The sequence below is a fragment of the Mustela nivalis genome (assembly GCF_964662115.1).
Source record: "Mustela nivalis genome assembly, chromosome: 10".
NCBI classification, from domain to species: Eukaryota; Metazoa; Chordata; class Mammalia; order Carnivora; family Mustelidae; genus Mustela; species Mustela nivalis.
The window spans coordinates 46,285,453-46,301,321 of record NC_139029.1 but is presented as its reverse complement, the minus strand read 5'-3'; the positions used below and the strand labels follow the sequence as shown (position 1 = coordinate 46,301,321).

Here is a 15,869-nt window from a genome sequence, read left to right as displayed (position 1 = left end):
TTTTTATGGGTCTTCCATCTTCCCTATGAGACAACCCCACAAATTCACCAAATTTTTATCAACTACCTTCTATAAACCAGCCACTGAGCTAGATGCAAAGAAATGTCAGATATGGCCTTTGCCTTTAAGGAGCTCCTAGTTTTCTGGAAATGACAGATTAGTAAACCAATAAAATAACAGATTATTCTAAATAGAGTTGTGTCTTGGGGTGCCTGGGTGGCTCAGTGGATTAAGCCGCTGCATTTGGCTCAGGTCATGATCCCAGGGTCCTGGGATCAAGTCCCACGTTAGGCTCTCTGCTCAGCAAGGAGTCTGCTTCCTCCTCTCTCTCTGCCTGCCTCTCTGCCTACATGTGATCTCTCTCTCTCTCTGTCAAATAAATAAATAAAATCTTAAAAAAAAAATAGAGTTGTGTCTTAAAGGACAAGTAAAATTATCCAAGTGGTAAAGAGCTTTCTGAGCAGGGAAAGAAAAACATCCAAAGGCACAGAAGAGTAGAATAACATAAGTCATGGGGAAGCTGCAGGTAGGGTAATCTAGACTCAGTGACAAGTACATGCGTGGGACTGGGGGGAATGGACCATGAGAATATGACATGCCCAGAAAACTATGTGAATGATATCCCCAAGGCTATGGAGAACCACTAACGGATTTCAGCTGGTAAGTTAGTTGGTCCTTTTTACAAAGTAAAATACCACTTTCACTGCCATGAAAAAAAAAAAAGGATTTTTGTGTGAAAGATAGGTGACAAGATGGGTTAGTCATCATTGCCTGGACCAACATTTATTCCTTTGGCAAATGCATGCTGCCTATGCACCATATGTTAGGCGGTATGCTAAGACAAAGCTAAGTGTTCTGATTTAGGAGCCTGCAAATCTTCCAGATACTGGGTATATGGTTAACGTGACAGAATGGGCTGATCAAGACTATAAAAACATTTAGACCATACTGAGAAAGTGTCAACTTACCAGTTTTCCAGTAACGCTCTGACCACCTTCATTCAGCCAGAACCCAGGGACCATGGCTGAGAAATAAGGGCCCCAGACACCCGGTACAAAAATTGGATCTTTGCTGATCTGAAAAGAAAGAGGCAAAGTAGATGAAAATAACTGATCCTCAGGGTGAGAAAGAAGCCTTAACCTCCTTCTATTTGATGTTTCTATGACTGTGAAATTCAACTTCCCATTAAATACCTTCTTTGAGGGGCACCTGGGTGGCTCAGGGGGTTAAAGCCTCTGCCTTCAGCTGAGGTCATGATCCCAGGGTCTTGGGATCGAGCCCCACATCAGGCTCTCGCTCAGCAGGGAGATTGCTTCCTCCTCTCTCTCTGCCTGTCTCTCTGCCTACCTGTGATCTCTGTCTGTCAAATAGATGGATAAAATCCTAAAAAAAAAAAAATACCTTCTTTGATAATAAAGTCATTCCTTCCAAAGGAAGGGATTGGTTTCATCTCTGGAAGCCTTCCTGATAAATTTATTTAGATGTCAGGGTAGCAAAAGAGATCATTTTGGAAAGAAACTGATGAGACACTTCCTTGTTGGCTCCCTCTCTGTGGCAGACTCATTGCAAAAATTGTCCCCAATCTCTACCCTCCATGTATCCAACTCCTTTCCAAAGCGACATGGCAGCTCCTCTCATTGATGGCGGAGTCCCTATCCCTCGAATCTGGGTCAACCTTGTGCCTTGTTTTGGCCAACAGAATGAGATGGAAGTGACACTGCAGCAGTTTTCCAGGCTTAGGCCTTAAGAGGACTGTATGCTTCTATTCTTCCTTTTGGTTCTCTACCTTTGCCAGAAGAGCCCAGAGTAGCTTGCTGGACAGAAGGACAAGCAAGTGATGTCTCCCATATAAGAAGCAGCCCAAACAAGATCAGCAAATCATCCTAGTCAACCAGTACTAACAAGCCCAGATCACCAGAATCACCCAGTCAACTGGTAGACTTGTGAACAAAAATACATGACTTGTTTTACATCACTGAAGACTGTGTGTTTGTCATCTAGGATTTCCATGGTGAGAGATAACTGATACATTCCCTTCCTTCACAAATACTCACTAGTCACAACTAACAGCATGCTATCTCCCTTAATTGGGTGCTGGAGATACAGAGATGAATCAGAGTTCCTGTCTTCAAGAAGCTACCTATCGAGAGGGGAGCTCTACAAGTAAGCAGACAAATAGGATACAGTGTGGTCTACAGGATGATAAAGAGAAAACACAGAATGTTATGGAGGGACAGAGCATGCAAGGCATGGATGGTCTTAGAGAACAGGACATAGACCAGGCATGCATGCTAGGTCAAGGGAATGGCTTGAACAAAGCCATGTAAGTGAGGGAGAGGTTCTTAGGATTCAAGACACTGTATTCCACAGAAGTTCTTTCAGGTGTTAGGAGAATACACCAAGACACGAACCAGGTCAAACAAGGATGGACCACGTGTTACCTCATCTGAAATGGTACATGCCTCTCATCCTGCCCATCTAGCAGGGACGTATATTTCTGGTTGTGGAGGCATGTAGTTCAAGGGTGGGGAAGAGAAGGGAGTGAGGCATACTAGGTCTACTCCCACATGTCTTCTGGACAGGTAGCAAATCCATTCATTTATCCCACAAATATTTATTCAGTCCTTATTATATATCTGGTACTATGTCACATCCTGGCGATATTGAATTGAACTGAATATTCATGATTTCTGTCCTCATGAAATTTGTAGTCCAGCATTTTTTTTTTTTAAGATTTTATTTATTTATTTGACAGAGAGAAATCACAAGCAGATGGAGAGGCAGGCAGAGAGAGAGGAAGGGAAGCAGGCTCCTTGCTGAGCAGAGAGCCCGATGCGGGACTCGATCCCAGGACCCTGAGATCATGACCTGAGCCGAAGGCAGCGGCTTAACCCACTGAGCCACCCAGGCGCCCTGTAGTCCAGCATTTTGACACTGGAACAAGCTTTCTTTAAATGTCTTCACCTGCACTAATCCAGTTCCCTTTTTACTAAACTTGTGAGTCTTCAAATCAGTAGGATTTCCAACCCTCAGATATGAAGAAAATAAGGGAAGGCAAGGGAACTACACAACACTGTCAACTTTAAATCTTGTGAAATAATATAATTTATAAAAAGGGACATTTAACCCCTAAAATAGAAAGAATGTCAGGGAAAAAAGAAAGACTTTTACAAGAAAAGACAGTTTGGCTTGCAATGCCATATTCATTCATTTTGTGGTTGGTTGAATAAGTATTTCCTGAATTCCCTCTGTGGTACAAGCTGGTGCCAGGCACTGGCAATGAATATGAAACAAAGCAGCATAGTCCCTGTCCTCATGAACCATTCTGTCTTGAAATGGGATCAGATGAGAGTGGCCCATCCTTCAAGTTTGGCCGGGAATCTCCTAGGCTTAACACTCAAGGTCTTATGTCCTAGAAAACCCTGCAGTCCTGGGCAAACAGGACAAATCTTTGGATACCCCAGATAGCTATTAATCAGATCCTTACACAGATGTGTAATTATAAACTGTGATAAATAAATGAATGAAAATCAAAAGGTATTATAAGGGCAAATAAGTGAGGTACCTAATTTAGTCTAGGGGTCTCGGAAGGCCTTTTTCAGGAGGCAGTATCTGAATTAAGATGTAAACCACAGACAGAAGTTACTCAGTAGGTGTGAGGGTGTGTGTGTGAATATACATATGATTGTGTATAAGCATGTGTTTGTGTATGTGTATATGATACAGAGACTATTCTAGCCAGAAGGGGCACACACTAAATGGTCTTTGTTTTTGTCACTTTGTCTTTGCTCATAAAAATTGATCACATGCCGGGCCTAGACACTACTCATCCCAGAGTGGCTCTGGGGTGGATATGACAGCTCATATTCACAACCACTTAGGACCCAGTGTTTGAACAGGAAGATGGATAGCCACCAAAGTCAAATCATCTCCTGTCAATGCCCTGCACCCCTTCCCTTCCAGAACTCTTGGCCCCATTTGATAGATTAGTCTCAAAGAGTTTGTTGTATAAGACCTCTACAGTTACCCAGTAACCACCCAAGGCAGGATCTGAACCCAGGCAGCTGTTGCCCTCAAATCGTATGATATGTTTTAATTTTAACTCATACACATAAATTGCTTTGGAAGGTCACGCATCACCCCCCTACCTCCACCCCATCTCACAATTTCTTTAAGCTTGTTGCTGAGTCAGCCAGGGCAGAGCTTCACTGGAAGATGAGGGTATGCTGTTCAGAAATTTCAGGTGAAGGCTCAGCCTTGGCTCTGTCCTAGGGAGAGGTTTTGAGCTGACTCCCATTTGTGCTCACTCCTTTGCAATGGCACATGCTTCTCATCAGACATCTGAGTAAAGCAAGGAAACCAACACACAAAAAAGTTTCCCAGAGCGTTTCCAATCGCCTCTAAACCCTGTGCTCTTGGAGAAAACAAGTAATTGTTTTGACGGGGGGAGGGGGGAACACATTTGTATATTGCTGTGTGCTTTAATTCTTTGCAATAAACCTAAACATTTAAAGATATTTTTGTGAAAGCTCTTTCTCATGCCGATGGCTATCTTGGCCTGGAGGCTGTTCTGTTACCCAAAGAAGGGAGTTCATTTTACTCCACTGATAACAACTGTCTGTAGAGGACATTGATTTCCTAGTCATAGCAGTGCTATTGGCAACAAGAGTCAAGATTGACTGGGTACTTACTAAAGGCCTCCTTCCAAGCATATTATAGGAATTAAACCACGTAACCCTCATAAAATCCCCGAGGGAAGATTTCATCACAATTTCTATTGAATAGATGTATAAACTAAAGCAGAGAGAGTTTAACTCCATGTCCAAGGTTATAAAAATGCAAAGCAGCCAGGCACCACACTCTGCAGGTTCTAAATTTGTCTCTGCCAAAGTATGGTCTTATTTTTAGGCTACCATTGCTTCTTTGAATCCTTCTTAGGCTCCCAAGGGCAGAAAGCAAGGGCCATCACATAGCCAACACAGACTCATTCAAATGGAACAAACCTTCTGGCCTTGACGACAAGTCAGGGAATCTGCATTTCTAAAAAGCTTTTGAAAAATTTTCCCCAACAGGCTTATGAAGGGCGGAGGAGCGAGTGTGGGTTGAGTCTAAGACCTATCTTGATTCTATTCCAGCCTGCTGTATTCTAGCCAGGTGATCTCACACAACCTCATCTTTCTGGGCTTCAGTTCCCTCAGTTCAAAAAAGGGAGGACTGATACAAACGTTGGAGGACTTTGGTGAAGACAGAATAAGCCATCAACTACAAACAGCTAATTATATGTTTAATACCAAATACACATTGGTTCTCCTTGAAATAAAGCTTATGATGGAACAGTCAGGGGACAGAGTTCAATGACCACAGTCAAAAGTAATTATGGCCTGGTAAGAAGGTCTCTAGATTGGCCCGTGGTCTGATTTAGTGAATACGCTTAACAATGAAGTAGACATGATTCAGAAGAAAAGCTTATCACATTTTCAGAGGATATAAATGTGGCCGGATATTATGCTCCACATGATAGAATACGTTCAAATCAAGATTCAAATTCAAAACTACTTCTAAGAGCTAGGACATTAAGCAAAATACAAGAAACTAGTTAACATTTGTTGAATTGTATGGTTAAACCTTCATACTTAAAAGGTACTAGAAATATTCTCTTCCATAATACTCTTTCTCATGGGTGGTGGCACATGAGTATTCAATTTGGTAGGGTTTGAAGCACCATGTAGACTTTTGCTATATTCTTTAATTATGTGTGATATAAATAAAATTATAGAAAACTGCTATAAAACAAAACATTTGGTTGCTCACTATATGCCAGGCACTGAGATTAGTTAGGATCAAGCCTATAAAAATGATGAAGTAAAATAATAATAACAATGATAATCACTAATAAGGAAGGCATGACCCGTTTCCACAAAGAGCTCCTCGTCTAACTAGGGGTCTGACAAGAGGTGGAAATGTATAAATTACAAAAAAAGTGTGTAAAGTACTACGGTCAAGTTGGGGAGGGCAAACGTGGTAGAAACCCAAGCTGCAGGCACTTTCCAGAGGTGGTCACGTGTGAGCTGTGTGAGCCAGGCCCTGAAGGAGAAGTAAGTGTTTCCTCAAGTCAAGAAGGAAGGCAGCCTGGGTGGAAACAACTGTTTCCAGGCTGGGCTCACACTCATTTTGGTTTTCATGAGATCATATAGCTCCTAATTCTACTTTAATGTAAAGGTCATAAGGTTGAAGGATAGGTATATTTTTGTACCAATACACCCTACTGTTGGTCAAAAATTCAATTTAAAATAAAAAACACGGTTTTTGAAAAGGTAAAGAGTCTCAGTGAAGTCACTCTCTAAGTCAGGCAATGACAGTAAGAAATAATAGTACAGAAATAAGGGTAACAATAAGAAATAATAAAAGAGTAGTTGATAACAATTACTGCAGGCTTACAACATGCCAAATACTCTCTTAGGCTCTTTACAGACATTCTAGCATTTAATACTCATGACAACCCAGTGAGGTAAGTCCTATCATTACACTGACCCCTCAAACGAGGAAATCTAATGGAGGAGGTCAGATGGCTAGTATCGAAAACAGGAGTAACTTCAGATCCAAACAAGATCCAGGCTATGAACTTATTTCCCTCTGCAGATTCTACTTTCCTCATCTATAAAATAAACAGATTGGATGAGAATGTTTAGTATCTCCTTTGTCTTTGAGATTATCTAAGATTCCATGAAGCTGAGTCATTCCTCTCCAGTTGGCCAATCAGAATTCTCTGGCAGGCTATTTCAACACACACTGTGCCCGGTGGCTCAGGGGATCCCACCCAGTAGTCTCTTGGGGCTTCTCTAAGTATCAACTCTGCCCCGCTACCCCTGCGACCATGTCCAGGACTACCAGGGGCCTTTCTTGATGACTGACACTATGTATCTAATATATTTAAGGGCTACTACCCATAATATTTGACACTCACTGAGCAAATACTCAGCAAATATTTCTTGGATACACACGAAGTTCAAACTATGGCTTCAAATATGAAGAGATACAGAAAGATAGGCATCAGAGGCATGTATCATCCCAAGGTTTGCAAGCTAGTAGAAGTTAAGGTACGCAATGGGCTGGGGGGAACTCAGGTATGAAGTGATTTCTAAGTTTATATTTGTATTGAAACATGCAATTACCCTAGATAGTACGTGGAGTCCAACAAGCACAGCCCATGTGATAGCTGAAGACAAAGGCATGAGGAGGGTAGGCCAACTACCCAGGATCACAAGGAAAAGAGACGGTCGAGCAGGAATTAGAAGCCTCTCTCCGTTTGTCCCGGCCTCTTCATGCCTGTGCCCAGGCTGGCTCTATGCGTGGATGCCACTGGCTACATTTCACCAAAGGCTATGCTCTTGTCAGCTGAGTTGCCCTGCAGTGCCTGCTCACACCTCTTGCTGGGAGAGATGACTGGGCTCTGAGCAGGGAGCCACTCTAGCAATTTCCATTCTGCCTTGCCCCCACCCCATCACCCCGAGGTTGGTCTAAACCTCTGGCAGGGGCAGCAGGCAGGCTCCAGGCGCCAGTGGTCCTGGGAGGGAATAGGAGGTTTTGTTTTGAGTGCCTCCAGCCAGGTTGGGAATTTCAGAGGGTAGCCGCAGGCATGTGTGGGGCTGAGTATTTCCGTGGTGGCTCATCTCTCCCTCCAAATGGACTGTGCTATCGTCTTACTAGAAAAAAACCATTTATACACATTCCAGCCAACTCCCAATTCACTACACAGTACAAAAAAGAGCACAGAGAATGTGGTTTTTGAATGGAGCTCTTAGCCTTGACCTCAAGTTCTGTACTTCTCAGATGAAATTGTAATGAGTTGTTTGCCTCTCCTACGAAATAGTGAGGAGATACCTCTTAGCTCAAAGACAGTGAACGTGACTTAGTAATGTGAGCACAGACCTTGGAGTTAGAAAAACCGGAGTTTCAATTCTGGCTAGGCTGTTTATTAGCCATGTGCCTTTGAATTTGTCTGAGACTCGGTTTCCTCATCTATAAATGGGATAATCTCACCTCCCACAGAGTTCTATGTGAGTCCTAAGTGGTATAATGTGTATAAAAATCTTAGGACATAATATGCTCTCAAGAAATGTGAAATAACAGATGGTTTAACTCTATTTCCTTTTGGGACAGTGGAAGGATCTGGAGTCCCAAGTCCTGGGTTCAGGTCCAGGCTCTACCCCTTCTTAGTTCTGTCCCTTTGGGAGGTTCTCCTTCCTCTTCCCTCCCAGACTCACTCATCCATGCTTGTCATTCACCACATCCCATGGGGTCAGACCATCTACTCCCATGGATGCAATGACAATTTTTATGCTGTTGAATCCCAAACTGTTCTCCCAAACTCAGTCTTTGCTGTTGAGTTCCATATTGGACACTTGACCTAGATGTCTAATCAATGTGGCCAAAACAGAACCCTCTATCCTTCCTCCCAGGGATGCTCTTGTGCTGGGGTCCCTGTCTTCCCATCTACCCAACCACTAGAATACCATTCTTTTTTCTTTTTTTTTTTAATTTTTAATTTATTTATTTGACAGACAGAGATCACAAATAGGCAGAGAGGCAGGCAGAGAGGGGGGTAGGGGAAGGAGGCTCCCTGCTGAGCAGAGAGCCTGATGTGGGGCTTGATCACACCACTCTGGGATCGCAACCTGAGCTGGAGGCAGAGGCTTTAACCCGTGGAGCCACCCAGGCGACCCTAAGATACCATTCTTAACCTTATGCGGAGTCATCTTTCTCCTCTGCCCCACATTAGGCCTTATATACTGTCAACTCTATTTTTTAAACAAAGCTTGTTTCTCCCCATTGCTATATTGCTCTAGTTCTTTATCATCTCTTGCTTGGATTAGTGCAGTAGTAATTAAGCTGGTTTCTCTGTCTCAAATCCTGCCCTTCTCCTGCACCCCCAAAAACCCTGCTCAGAGAATTCAACTTCCTTACCTCCAACACAATGATCCTTCTAACACACAAACCTAATTATAATTGTATCACTCCCTCACATGCTTTAGGACTTCCCCATGGCATATGAGACCTTTCTGACCTGGCTTTTATCTATATGTCTTAACTTATCACACATGGTACCATTTCTTTACAGTATCGTCATTTTTATTCCAACCAGCCCATCACAGCCTAGAAATTCCCCCAGCTGTGCCATTTTCTTTCTCATCTCTATGTCTTGATAAATGCTCCTCTTTCTGTCTAAAAGGCATTCCTTCTGACCTTCCCCTGACTAACTCTTCCAAGTCCCTTTATAGGATTTAGCTCAATACTATCTGCTCTGGGAAGCTTCTCTAAACCCTGACTGGCTGAGTTCTTTCTTCTTACATCTTCCTTTACCCTCTGTACTTCTATACTGTCAGCTGTCACAACATATGTTATATGTGTTCATATACATACCTGTATCTATAAATTGCATATAATGTGTATTTAGTATATAAGATGCATATAAAATGTTTTTTTTTAAAGATTTTATTTATTTATTTGACAGAGAGAGATCACAGTAGACAGAGAGGCAGGCAGAGAGAGAGGGAAGCAGGCTCCCTGCTGAGCAGAGAGCCCGATGTGGGACTCGATCCCAGGACCCCGAGATCATGACCTGAGCCGAAGGCAGCGGCTTAACCCACTGAGCCACCCAGGCACCCTATAAAATGTTTTATAAACTAAATCACCCACTGCAGCACACGGCTAAAGTTATGAAAAATGTCACTGATATTCGGAGCAACAATAGCACAGGACAAATGTTCAATCACCTATAAGTAGCACATAGTTCATAAAACTGAGGCTTGCCAAATTTTCTTGTTCTCTGTTTGGAGGTTTCTGAAAGGTTAAGAGTGCTCAAGTAGAGAGTATGCCCTTTCTAAAAATCCAATCCCCTTATTTGAGTTTAAGCAAAACAGGAGCACGTGAAACCTGTCCACAGGTATCTCCTGGGGCCGAGCAGTTCAAGCTGGCAGGCAGGGAGGGCGCTGAACGGGTTTGTCACCCAACCAAACAGTCCCCAAATTTGGGATGGAGGGAGGCAGCCCAATGCTGCTTGCAATGTCCTGAGTTATTTGCCAACTATTTTGGACTCGCTAAACCCCGAATTCCTTATTCTTCATCATTTTGAAATCCGTACATGATCACAATAGAAGCTTAATCCATATGCTTCTCATTCACATACATTTAACGGACACCCAAAGTTGCTTTGCAAGAGACGGAGGAGCCATGAAAACTTTGAGGACTGCCTAAGATCTCCCACAATTTTGTCTCCCTTGCAGATAAGAAGCCACCCTTGGCCTCCTCTATACAGATGCCTGACTGGCTCCAGGGAGCTCAGACCAGCTTGAAAACTCCAAGAGCTGTGGGACCCCAAATATGTAAAAATCATAGCTTGCATCTTTTTCACAGCCTAAACAATCTGTGATGGGTAAACAATTCCTGGTGGATCCCATGAGTCAGGGAGGAGGGGCTGGTGGCGTGGGTGGGGGAAGGGGAGGCAGCGAGTGAGAGGAGAGAGGGCACCCTTTCTGTGTGCCGGTCACCAGATGGACTCTTAGTTCTGTTTCAATGTCACATAGTGACCTGGACTCTTGGTGTCAGAACCGTGTCTTCTATTTCTGCCACAACCCCAGGAATGAGCAGAGGACTAATCAAGTGCTTCTCAAATATGACATAGCCAAAGTCCTCCTTTGATTCTGAGCCAGCTGTTAGGGAAAGCAGCTCTCCCTGATAGACTTCAGTTAAAAAGATGCCTCCGGCAGCCTTAGAGACAAGGCTGATAAGCAGGTGCAGGCAAGGATGACACAGCCTTTCCCCTGTAACAAGCACATGGCACCCAACCCACAGTACCTCTCCCAGATAGCCCTGATTTCTGACCGCTGAACTGCAGACACTTTCTCCTCCTGCTTGGCTCCTGATTGGCTTCTGAGCTTCCCTTGTTATGACTTTTTGCTTTGATACCACTGTCTAGTCTCAGATATTGTCTCATAAATCTGACCACAGATTGAGAGACTGGTCTGACTCTCCATGTTTAGTCCTAAGTTGCTGTATGTCATCAGTCCTCAGGGTGTTCATCTGAAAAATGGGGCAGATAGGACCTCTTTTATAGACTTGTAAAGATTAAATGTGGCATAGTCTATTATAGGCCTTGGTACAGTGCCTGGTACATTCAGTGACCCAGGGAAATGGAGCCTGTCCTAATATCATCACCCTTATACTGGCCAAGCTGCACTTCTTATTTATGGACCAGATTACAGAGAGGCATTTAATTTTCAAAAGTAAGATCTGACACCATCTTGACTAGAATTCCGAAGCAGGGTACAGGGTTTGTATTGGCTCTGGAGAAGAACGAGATAGGAATCAACAGGATCATTCAAATGTATTAATTTCTATTTGGAAGATCTATGAGTGGGAACCAATACAACTGAGACACACCCTGTTAACAGAGTATGGGATAAAGGCAAAGAGAACCTTGGCTAAATTATATTGGGGCCTCATTTGAAAAAAGTCAGAACTGCTGGGCATACTCATCAATCACTGCCTTCCCAAAACAACCTCCTCCTCTCTTCTCAGGTTTAGCTCGGGGAATCTGGGACATGTCCATACAAGTCTGGACCTGAAGGATCCCAATCTTCAGAACTCTCTCTGCACTTGTGGCCTAAAACACGACAAGAAGGCAAAAGGGGCCAGGCAAAGAGAACTAAAAACTCTGCATACACACCTGTGTCATCCCAGAGTGAAGGACTGCGAAAGTACCAGAAACTGACCAGTGTTTATCGAGTAGTAATTAGGGTGAAGGACTTCATCCCTCCCATCTTCTCTATGACAAAGCAGGTTGCCAGAGCATTAAGAAATCATGATGGTTAGATGAGAGGAGGTCAGGAGAAAGATGGAGAGAGAGGGTGGGAAGCCCATGTACTTTGGTTACCTAAGAAGTCACCAGGGACAGCACATAAGGGGCACATGGGCCAGAACGTCCATGTCAGACGGCGAGCCGGGCCCCCTTCCTGCTGTCGCTGGGCCAGGCCTCAGAATCCATCCCAGATTCGCAGAGCGCCTGGATGCACTTCTATAGTTCCTACACGGGGCACTGTTACCTCCATTTCCCCCACCTGAGATGCTGAGCAAGCCCATGTCCCCCAGTTTCGATGAGAACTGAGTTTCAGAGACATTAGGAGAGTTCCCAGGCTCACCAAGAGGGCAGCATCAGCTCTTAGACACATATCTGGCTCGAGTCCACAGGCTTTCTGAGACTTTTTTTTTTAAGAGAAAAAAGGCTATAAACAGGCAAGGCAAGGACAGAGAAGATAGCACCATCTTCAACATCTAGTCTGGGGCCAGCCCAGTGACCCTCGTACCCTGAGGGGAAGATGTCCCCTGAAAAGTCAATGGACATGATAGGATTTTCCTACGTCAAGAGGGAGACAGAGAGAGAGAGAGAGAAGAAAAAAAAAAATCACACATTCCAGAGGGAAAAGGTATCTTTTCCCTCTTCTCCATATTCAACAGCAGTTCCTTGAAAAGGCTAAGTGACTCTCATGTTAAAGAAGAAAAAAAAAAAAAAGGAAAGATTTAAAAATTGCTTCCTTATTTGAACGAGTCCCTGTGAAAAAGAAACGGGTCCACAGAGGTAAGGAGAGTAAAGGAAGAAAGGGCACTGAGAGGGAAAGCAGATCCTGGGGGGTTGCCCTCAGCTTACAGTCTATAAAAGACCACGCTAATAAGTAAGATATGTAAACACTGCGGCACAATCAGAAACAAATGAAAGGAGGGACTGAGAGGAACAGTGTTTGGCTGTGGCCCAGGGCCAGGAGGCAGCTTTTGTTATGAATAGATCATCTGCCTGTGAAACAGACCTGATTTTAATCCTTGGCGGAGGCGACCCAGTGTGTAAGAACGTATCGGGCCCATCTGGACTTCCTTAGAGAGAAGGGGGAAGAAAAGGGGGTCACAGGGAAGAAAAAAGGGGGTAAAAACAGCTATCTGTGAAATGCTATGACATGATGTAGGGCAGGGTTATGGTTCTGTGAGCGTGCTTTAAACAGTTTCTGTGTTATTAATCAGTAACACATGGAGCTCACAAAATAACAAATGACAATTATAATGGCTTTTTTTTTTTTAAGGCATTACAGGTGAATGGATGGGAGTGGGGTGTGGAAGGGAGGGAAGGCAGCTAACACAGGCCAAGCACCTACTAAGAGCAGTTTTATACACATCCTCATGCATAATCTTCACGACAATCCAGCCATTTCCTTCGGTTTACAGATGAAGAAAGGGTGACTCACCCAAGTTCAAAGACACGTTTATGGTCATATAAGTGCCAAGTGGCAGAAGCGACTGAGTCAGTCTGATTCCGAAGGCCATGCTCTTATTATAACCAGCTACTTGAAGAACCACAGACGTCAGATGAAAGGAAGCGGCCAGTGGAACCAGCCCTTCCCCTTACCGGACATTTGAGCTGTTGCTATGGGTTGACAGAGAAGGCACAGGGCAGTGCCTAAAGGTACTCTGAACAAGCAAAACAAACCTGGATTCTGGAGATCTGTGTGCTTCCTACTGTCCTGCCTTCCTCTCTCTCTCCACTCACCACGCGGCCATCAGAGGCAAGATTAAATGAAACCGGCCACCAATGCCAGCCTGGCTTCCAGGATGTGCGAATTCCGGCAGAACTCTCTGTGTGCTGATACCCAGTGTGCGTGGTGTAGACCGATTTGCCACTGGCCTCGCAATTTGAGAATCTGGCTCTCACCTGAGGGACAGATGCCAGAGTGAGGAGTAAGAGCTATTTTCTACTTCATTGGCCTATGCTCTTAGGGTGGTGACTGAGCACTGAGCTGCGGGGAGGAAACATCCTTGCACACCTGCCTCTGGGGGATACAGAGAAGGTATGGGGGTTGGGGGCGGTCAGGGAGGCCTGGGGGCCAGTGACATTATTTCCTCCAGACTGACTAGTGCCGTGGAGAGAGAGTTGTAGTTCAGCCTGGTCAGGAATCACAGCTCCACGAATCCAACTCTGAGACCCTGACAGATGCCAGTTTCCTCCAGCGTAAAAGGCACACGAGAACATTCACCTTCCAAGATGTTCGGAAAGAACAGAGCCAATGCAGAGAAAGCCCGGACATGCCACCTGTCCACAGTAAATAGTCAATAAGTAAGAGCTGATTATTTAACTCTCTGTATTCTCCTTATTTAAAGCCAGGAAATGTTTAATCTCTATTTTTCTGAGTTCAGAGTATAGACTGGTCTCGTTAATCTGGGTAAGGTGCAAACAACTGCAGTGCCCGTAAAGGGTGGAAATAGCCAGAGGTAGAGATCTGGGTCTCATTTTTCATGCCAGACCAAGAGGATTGTATGGATCTCAGTTTGGGTTCCTAGTGGGTTCATGGTGAAAAAAGTCATCTAATGTTTACACTTGAGGCATTTCTGTTCATTGAAGCTCTGTACTCATCTGTCAAGAGTTTACATAATAGCTGCCTTCTGGGGGCAGGAGGGGCTATTAGCTGAGATCATGCAGGCCAAGCTCCTCGTGTGGTTTCCCCATATACAGTAGGTGCCAAATATGGGTAAAGGGGGGGGGTGGTACTCATGAAGCATCTGCTGAGAATCAAGACTCTCCAGAATAGAGACACTTCATGCATTTCTTCAGCAAACATTTAACTGAGCACCTACTAGGGGGGTCAGGTTCTGGGGAAACAGAGACGAAAAGATACTGTCCTTGTCCTAGTTTTTAATGTAGTTAGGGTGTGTGACAGTTACTCTACAAATGACAAGGTACTCTGATAAGCACCTCAAAAAAGGTCCAAGTTTGTAGTACAACAATGGCTTAAAGAGAGCGCTACGGTTTCACTGGAATGTGTAGCATTTATAGTAATAATTACAAAAATCTCACAAATGTCAAGTTTCCATATACTGTGAGCAAACCTCTGTTAGTGGCTTTCCGTGCACTCTCTCATTTAATAGTTAGTACAGGCCTGTAAAGACAGGTATTGGTATCCCCATTTCACAGACACAGGAACTGAGGCTTACAGGGGTAATATAACTTGCTCAAGATAAGGCTTCCATGGAGCAAGAGATTAAAAAAAAAAAAAAATCAAGCCTATGAGCGGGAGGACGGGCACAGGACAGATCACGAAGGTTCTTTCATGACAGGCTGAGTAGCTGGAACTGTTCTCTTGAAGGCAATGGGGAAATAGTCCCAATTAGTGTTTTGGTTACTTTGTAGCTCAAAGTCTACACACCCACCGTCATCCCCTGTCAAGCACGTATTCAGGATTACCAGAGGCTGGATTTGCACAGTGGTTCATTTTACTTTGCTCTGATTCACAATTGAACACGTAATGAATGATAATCACCCGTTATGTTGCCCAAAAGTTTGTGGTCACAGGCTATGCAAGTGTTTCACACAGAGCTGGGCCTTCCCTGGCCCTCCGGAGCCTCCGAGCTCCAGATCAGCTTCGTGGTGTGGACCTCTGTGTGGTTTCTTCTGTTTTGCTAAGTCGACAGTTCCAAGCAGGGGAAAAGAGGCTTTGCCTCAAAATCTGTTTCTCTAAAAGTCCTTCAGTGCCTCACCTCATTCCATCCATCTCTTCTTTCCCAATTCACCCTCTCCACAGCCTTCAACTCTCCATACTTTAAAGGGCCCCAAACTGCTACCTTGACCTTGGACTTTTAAACCCCTGATGTGCCAATACATAAATGGTGATCCCTGGACATTGCAAAGGGGCAGGGGGCAACAGTCAGCCACTTCAGACGTGCTTCTGCCCTGATTTGGTTAACATCTGGCCCAAGATTCTCACTTCATCCCTCTTCCACGACATGCCTGGTCCAGAGGATTAGCATTTTTGAATTTAGTCTTCTAAATCCTA

At 44.2% G+C, this 15,869-nt stretch overlaps 1 protein-coding gene across 22 annotated transcripts in view; it reads right to left on the bottom strand.

Moving 5' to 3' along the window:
- Positions 1-15,869, bottom strand: part of FGGY (FGGY carbohydrate kinase domain containing) — a 399,594-nt gene that overhangs the window by 126,268 nt on the left and 257,457 nt on the right. For all 22 annotated transcript variants that reach the window (XM_082687728.1, XM_082687723.1, XM_082687710.1 and 19 more), the window contains one exon: positions 969-1,076. In XM_082687728.1, coding sequence (XP_082543854.1) covers positions 969-1,076 — 108 coding nt within the window. The remainder of the gene's footprint in view (positions 1-968; positions 1,077-15,869) is intronic.